The following is a 7532-nucleotide window of genomic DNA, read 5'->3' on the forward strand; positions in this document are numbered from 1 at the left end:
AATGACTTATGTAGCTTTAATATGGGGTGAAAAGATGTTTTTCCAGCACCAGAAAAATAAATAAATAAATAAATAAATAAAATATAATATGCTTAAATAATATAAATAAAGTATTTTGAGTGAAAGGAGTAGTATGTAACATGAGGGACCAGGTCAAGATTTGTCTCCATCTCTGCTCTGTTTTGGAAAAATATTTACATTTGATTATGTGTTTTACATACTTTGTTAAATAAGAATTAAAAGAAAGTTGCATCCAATTTCATAACTAGACATTTTTAATATAAGTGTTGTTATGGTTATCTGTACTCACTATGACCTTATTCTCCTCATATGGATGTAAATAGGAAACCCCGCAATGAATCTGCCTAGCATAAAACTGATTCATCACTGTGATATGAGTCAATGGTACATGATACAAGCCAGCTTTGGTTTCCTACTAAAGAAAGACACCATTAAAGTTGAGAGTGGAAAGTAAAATGATTTATCCTTTCTCCCAGACCCTCTACTTCTTGGTCTGAACCATTACAGAAAAGGAAGAGAAATTTGTACTCTGCCAGCTCAGGCATTTCAAATGCATTGAGGTGTCAACCAAATCCAAATGCTATTGGCTTTATATTCTCTTGGCTGCAAAAAGAAGGTAAAGCAGCCCACAGAGAGAAAACAGGAATCTGTAGTATGAAAAAACAATAGTGGCTATGGTGAAATTATCACCATCTAGCTTTGAAGAGATGCAAGGCTGTGAGCTTGTTTTTAGAAAAGTGACTTGCACAGCTAGAGACCTAGCTTTGCTGATTTTTCTGATTTAATTTTAGATCTGTGTTTTATGGTCATTTAAATCCAAGTAGGCTCCCTAGGCTGTCTTTTCAGCTGATGTAGAGAAATGGTACTTTTAGGATGCAATTCACTGGTCCTGTTTTCAGCTTCTATTCTAAAATGAGATTAATTGTTATCTGCATGTACATATTTCTCTCCATTAGAAGAGTAGGTGAGTCTAGACGAAAATAATGCAAAATAATCTCCTTTCAACTGAGTCAAATTACAGACCAGGGAAAACAACAGAATCCTTGTGTTGCCCTTTAGACATGTGTCTAAAAGGATGATCTAATGCTTAATCCTGAACCTCAAGTGTAAGAAAAAGAATTCTGAAATCCATATCTGATTCTACGGGAAGCCAATGCAAAGAACGAAATAAAAATAATATGATGAGATAGGCAAGTGGTTTGTAAGAGCATGAACTTGTGCATTTTAAATGAGAGGACTGAGTCAAATCCTGAGGGGAAAAAAAAAAAAAAAAAAAAAGTAGTAACAGGCATATAAGTCAGCACTTAGATATGTGCTTGATAAGACTCCTGAAACAGAGAATCAGAGTATTTCTAGAGCTTAGAAAAATGTACCTGAGCAGTCATACCATCCAATTAGGAGTTCCACTATCTGATATGTGGGAAAAAGGGAAAGCATAGAAATAATAGCTTGGGGAGGCTCTCACTCATCTTAGTTTCACTGCTACTCGCTTATGGAGCCCTTTGTAGAAGCATGGAGGACACTGTGCCCTGGAACAGATTACTTACAGTGATGGTAACAGAAACAGTATTAAGAGGAAAGGCATTAGTGGCTTAGTCATTTTCCGTATCTGTGCACATTGCAATGTAGAATCAACCTCTTACTGAAGCTGAAAAACGCTTGCCTTCTGTAACACAAATGTCAGATAAACAGATTAGAAAAGTATGCAAATTGTGAGATAGCTTTGTACTGACTAGTATTCTGACCAAGCTGCATTTAATTCCTGTCATAATAAAGTAGAATTTATAGCTATAGACAGCCTAATGGTTAACAGATGTCTGGGATACCCTTAAGAAAAGCAAAAGGCTGTCTCCCAGAAGGCTACAGGCTATCATCATTAAAACAAGAGAGAGGGAAAAACAAACACGCTATGTCAAACTTTATCCTTAGCAGAAGTTTATACCAGATAAATCATAAAGTCTTTGCTTGCAGGAAAAATAGTCAATAATACGCTTTATTGTTTGAAACAGAGTTTTCCAAATTCAAAAGGAAAGTCACAAAATGAAAGAAGTCAAAGGGTCAGGTCAGGTCTGAAGGGAGGAAGAGAAGAAAGAAGAGGAAAAAAAAAAGGAAAGGAAAGGAAAGGAAAGGAAAGGAAAGGAAAGGAAAGGAAAGGAAAGGAAAGGAAAGGAAAGGAAAGGAAAGGAAAGGAAAGGAAAGGAAAGGAAAGGAAAGGAAAGGAAAGGAAAGGAAAGGAAAGGAAAGGAAAGGAAAGGAAAGGAAAGGAAAGGAAAGGAAAGGAAAGGAAAGGAAGCTTAGAAAAAAAAAAAAAAAAAACATTCAACTTTAACGTACTCTTAAAGGAAGAAAATATTTCCCTCCCTTCCATGCACCCCAAAAGGCTTAGATGAGCTCCTGTGTCTTACTGCACTCAGAAAACCTTGAATCAATATTTAGCATTACCACTTTAATTGAAAATCAATGCTAACAATAGGTAGTGAGCATCATCACTCTGAGCTGCACTGAAAGTGAGTGGAGTGGTCAGGAGGAAAGCTGCTTTATGGGAAATTCCAAAGGGAAATCACAGAGGAAGTGTTTACCTCGATTAGAAAGGGGCACAAAGGGTGAATCCTTCTTTCCTTGCTCTCAAGGGACTCCGTGGAAAACAAGATTTCAGAAAAGAGTGGGATTCGAATGTAGTGGACCCATGTTAACCCGTCTCACAGTGTGAGAAGTGTGCAGGAACCTTGTGTGATTGCAAGGGATCCCAAAGCTGCAAGCAGAAACCAAGTTTCGTACCGACACACCCTAGGAGCAAAGCTGTAACTGGAAAATTTGTTGTTCTGCTACAATAAAAATGAATATTGTATGAAGTTACAACCAGAGCAGCGATTTAGGCTTTAAATAATCCTTTATTCTTTCCATCAGCTGAAATATAAAACTGAAACCCCATTAATCTCCCCTTTCCTTAGCAACTTTGTGACCTTCAAGGTACAGAAATGCTCTTTGTTTGTAAGACTATCAGTCTGAAAGAGTATGGGTCACGGTTTCCTCCAAAATTACGACGGTTCACATCTCCAAACGTCCCAGCAATGAGCACAAAAAGGAGAGCCTCCGGTCGAGGAACGACGTCTAAATCTCAAGGCACGAGCGGTCCAAAGCGTCCACTTCTCAGCTGCTCCCACCAAGGCCCCCGGGAAAGTTTTTATGGGTAAAAGGGAAACCCGCAGACGGCTGCGGCTGCCGGTGAGAGGTGATTTTGGAGGCTGTGGGTGGCGTGGGGCAGGGACCGGCAGGCGCAGGACAGGGGTCGGTGCCCGCCGCCCCTACTCGCCGCCCGCTGCCCCTCGCGGCTCCGCGCCGCCCGCCTCCGCCTTGCTGCCGCCCGCCGCCGGCTCCTTGTCCCCTCCGTCCTCCGGCTTCTTGTTGAAACACACCTTGAAGACCCCCAGGACGGTCATGACCAGGATCACCAGCACCACCACCGCCACCGCCACCAGGATGAAGACGTAGTTGGAGGATGAGGAGTAGGCGGAGGACGAGGTGGAGGAAGGCGGCGGGGCTGCCGGCTGCCCCCGGCCGGCGGGCGGCGTGACGGGCGGCCCCGGGGAGCCGCCGGGGCCCGGTGTGGAGGGACGGCCGCCGCCCGCAGCTGTGGGGGCCGCCCCCGGGTCCGCACAGGGCGCCCCGTCCGGGCCGCCCGGGGCACAGTCACAGGCGAGGCCGCCGCTGGCATCGCGGCACTCGGCGGCCGGGGCGCACTGCCCGGTGCCGGGCCGCAGGTAGCCAAAGGGGCAGGGGCAGACGGGCTCGTCCGTGCCCTTCCAAGCGAAGCCGCCGGGCTGGGGCTGGCAGGAGAGCAGCACCTCGCCGCCGCGGCACGCCACGGAGAGCACGGTGCCCGGCGGGCTGAAGCCGGGGGCGGCGCTGTGCTCGGCGAAGGGCAGGCGGTAGTCGAGGCCGAGGGCGGCGGCGGGGCGCAGGTCGGGGCAGGCGCCCTCGTCCTCGTACCTGCAGGCGTAGCCCAGGCTCTGCCGCTGGCACTTCTGCTCCTGCCAGCCCCAGTCCCGGTCGGTCGTGGCGGCCGCCGCCAGGCGCAGCCCGGCGCAGCGGGCGGAGATGCAGCTCCGCACGGGCTCCTTCACCCAGCGGCCGAGCGCCGCCGGCACCTCCCGCGGGGCCGCCCCGTCGACGGAGCCCTCCCAGGAGAAGCCGCGGAGCGGCTGCTCCCCGTCGGTGCAGGCGGACACGTTCCTCTTCAGCCCGAGCCAGAAGAGCCCGGGCCCCGCCGCCACCTCCGCCAGCAGCGCCAGCAGCAGCTGCAGCTCCGGCTCGCTGCCCACCCAGGCCAGGTGGCCCCGTCGGCGGCCGCAGGCGCTCCGAGCCTCGCCGTACGAGGCGTTGGCGAGGTGGGCGCTGAAGCAGGCGCCGGCCTCCTGGCAGCGGACGGCGGTGGGCGGCTGGGGCCGCCCCAGGGCGCAGGCAGCGGCCAGGAGCAGGCAGCAGGGCCCTGCCCGCCTCATCGTCGCCGAGGGGCGAGGGCTGCCCCGGCGGCTGTGGCGGAGCTCGGCTCGGCCCGGCTCGGCTTGGCCCACCCAGCGCCCACGGCCCTCCCCCGGGGGCCGCCGGAGGAAGCGTGTCAAGAGCCGGGCTTGACCTCGGCATCCTCCGTTTGTTGGCGGGCAGCGAGGAAGCGTTGGCCCGGCCCCGGCTGGCGGGGCTCCAGCGGCGGCGGGGAGAGGGTGGAAAAGTCCCGGTGCCCGCCCTGGCTCCGAGAGGGACAGCGAGGCCCGGAGGCCCAGCAGCGGCGGCCGTGCCTTCAGAGCTGAGGGGACGAGGGTTAGGTGAAGCAGGGCAGCCCCGACGAACCCAAAACATCAGGCAAACACTCGCCAGAACTGATTGCACACTCATGTTTTGAGAAAGTTGGCCTGAACGCATTTAGAGGTGTCTGCGCCAACGTCCAGTGGGTTGTTTTTAAGTGAGCTTAAGTGAGCTGCCGCAACTGTTCTTCCACCGGCAGTTTGCATGCTGCTTCATGTTCATACTCCATACTGTGGTACCCCTCTACCATTACCTCACATGAACGTTCAGGTGCATCAGAATCTCATTCCCAGGCATTTTATGTGGCATAAAACCAATACATACATGTGCATTTCATTTTCCAGCTTTCACTCCAGAAGAACCCATGTTGATGTTTTTAGTTTAGCAAGTGTGATGCAATACAGATTCCTAGAGTCTGAATACTCAGAAAAAGCAAATAAATTAGCAGGAAAAATGAAAAAGTGTCATTTATATGGAGTCATTTTTAAAAAGTGAGGTTCATCAGTAGCTTCTGTTTCTGGAGGAGTGACTTCTACAGTCTTGGACTGAGGCTCCACATGGATTCAGTCCTGAACAAAGTCCCCTCCCTGCTCAAGCATGCTAGTAGGCTCTGTGTCTCTACAGCCCATTCTTAAGAATTTAATTTCTTCCCAGGTGGAATAAATGTGAATGATAAGCCTGATTCAACTAGTTTGAGACTGACCTGCATGGATCTCGTTGACTCTAGGCCCGCACTTATTCTCTCTGGCTTCGTCAAAGAAGGAGTTGAAAGACCAGCATACAGACATACAATGTGATGAAGCTCAGAAGCGCTGTATATTTTCATATTTTCTAAATATACTAAATATTTGGCAAATTTTACAAGCTTTCCAGCAGGAAACTGTCGTGACAAACTGTTTTAGAGACAGTGTCCTCATGAAGCCCAGTAGCTTCTGCTGCTACCAATGCAATGTCAGAACTGCAGTAAGCCATACAGAAGAAAAATCAAAAGCTTAGATTCAGGCTGTTCCACTTGCCCCAGACCCTGTGTCCTGAATCAAAAATGAATGCAGGAAGCACACAGTGGTCTCTATTCACAAAATCTCTCTTTTCATTTTTTAATTTTTCAACAAGAAGATGAGGGGCAAAGGGGCAAAAAACCATCTATTATCAGTTCTGTAAAAAATACATCCATGGTATCCAGTATGTAGCTCCATGGTATATCTACCATGGTAGATATGTTAGCTCCTGTGTATATCTACCCAGGGAGATGTTAATGCTTAAGAGACAATGCTAGCAATTCCTTGTTTTGTCTGTCTTCTTCCTGAATACTTCATGACATGAAACTGCAGCTAGGTGCAAGGTGCTTTTAACCTCCATTTTCTGCCAATATTTTGGATAGCCTTTGCATTCTTATTTTCAAGGTGAGCACAGAGAATAAAAAAGAAAAAAAAAGAGAAAAAAATAATAAAAAATAAAAATAAAAATAAAAATAAAAATATATATGTCCTAGCTTCCTTTGTTCCATTTGGTCAATTCTCAATAATTAACAAGATTTTCTTTTTATTTTAAAATAAAGTAGACTTTCAAAAGTTCTTTATGTCTTTTCAAGTAGAATGATTTAAATACCTTTTTGAGATCTATAGAAAATACAATAATTAAGTCTGTCCCCAAAATATGTATCTATTAGTTACTTAATTTTTACTTTGGGCAAACGTTGCTAATTGCTTTTACAGTCCTGCTAGACACTCACATATATAGAAATTCTGTTTAGCACAACTGTAAGAGTTAGCAAAGCAGCATTTCAAAATACATGAAATAGAAAAACTGGATTAGGGCTAAACTGAATTCACATGTTCATAACTGTGTTTAAGCAGACTATTACATTCAGTTTGTATTTTTTTTTTCTCATACTATTCAGCAGAACTGAAACTAGGTCAAATATTGCCTATATTCTTACAATTATTATATTTCAAGAGCACAAACTGCTTAAGTAAAAATAGTTACATTAAATTTACTATATACAGCTGGGAGTGTAATTAAATTTGGGTGGCAGTAGACTTAGTTTTATAGAAAGCAGGTTTTTATAACCAAACAATAACCTGTTGATTGAATTCTAGAGGAAATTAGAAATTTGATTAATCAAGACATATAGATGATGGTGCCACCAAAGTGTTTCAAGAGCTCTGCTGCCTGCTGGAGCTGTTGCCCCACACTCACTCCTCTCCACAGTGCACCAGGGCATAGGTGCCCAGCCACATGTCCGTGTGGGTGAGCACAGGGTGATCCCTGCAGTCTGCCAGTGCTCCCAGCTGCGGAGATGCAGCACAGTTTGCATCTGGAAACTGTTAACATCTCATATTCAGATCGCTAATTCTTCACTGGATCCAGCCTTGAACATACACAAACTAAATGGACCATTCCTCTGGTCCAGTGATGGCTCTTGATGATGCACAAAGGCTACAATTCTAGAAATACCTGTCAACTTGGTATCTTGAGCTAAATATAGTTGATGATAGGTTTGGGAGAGGAGAGTTTGTTATATTGGAGGCCATAAGTTATATTTACTGCTGCCATCTTGCTCAGGACTGCTGACAAGGCTTTGCCTAATACGCACCTGTAATCCTACATCTTCATCTCTTTTCTCTTTCAAAATGGAGCTAATGTATTGCAGCTGAATAGAAACAAACCTTTATAAACATGATGAATAAAATAGAAGGAACAAAATA

At 46.3% G+C, this 7532-nt stretch overlaps 1 protein-coding gene across 1 annotated transcript; it reads right to left on the minus strand.

The window, feature by feature from the left end:
- Positions 1-2868: 2868 nt before the first annotated feature.
- On the minus strand, positions 2869-5650 carry CLEC14A (C-type lectin domain containing 14A; the record flags this gene model as incomplete). The annotated part of the gene is made up of 2 exons (XM_082762828.1): positions 2869-4817; positions 5528-5650. 2 exons carry the CDS (start codon positions 5648-5650, stop codon positions 3327-3329), a joined length of 1614 nt encoding a protein of 537 aa, XP_082618954.1. The 3' UTR covers positions 2869-3326.
- Between the last annotated feature and the right edge of the window lie 1882 nt (positions 5651-7532).

Source organism: Aythya marila (assembly GCF_965140915.1).
Source record: "Aythya marila genome assembly, chromosome: 5".
Lineage (NCBI taxonomy): Eukaryota > Metazoa > Chordata > Aves > Anseriformes > Anatidae > Aythya > Aythya marila.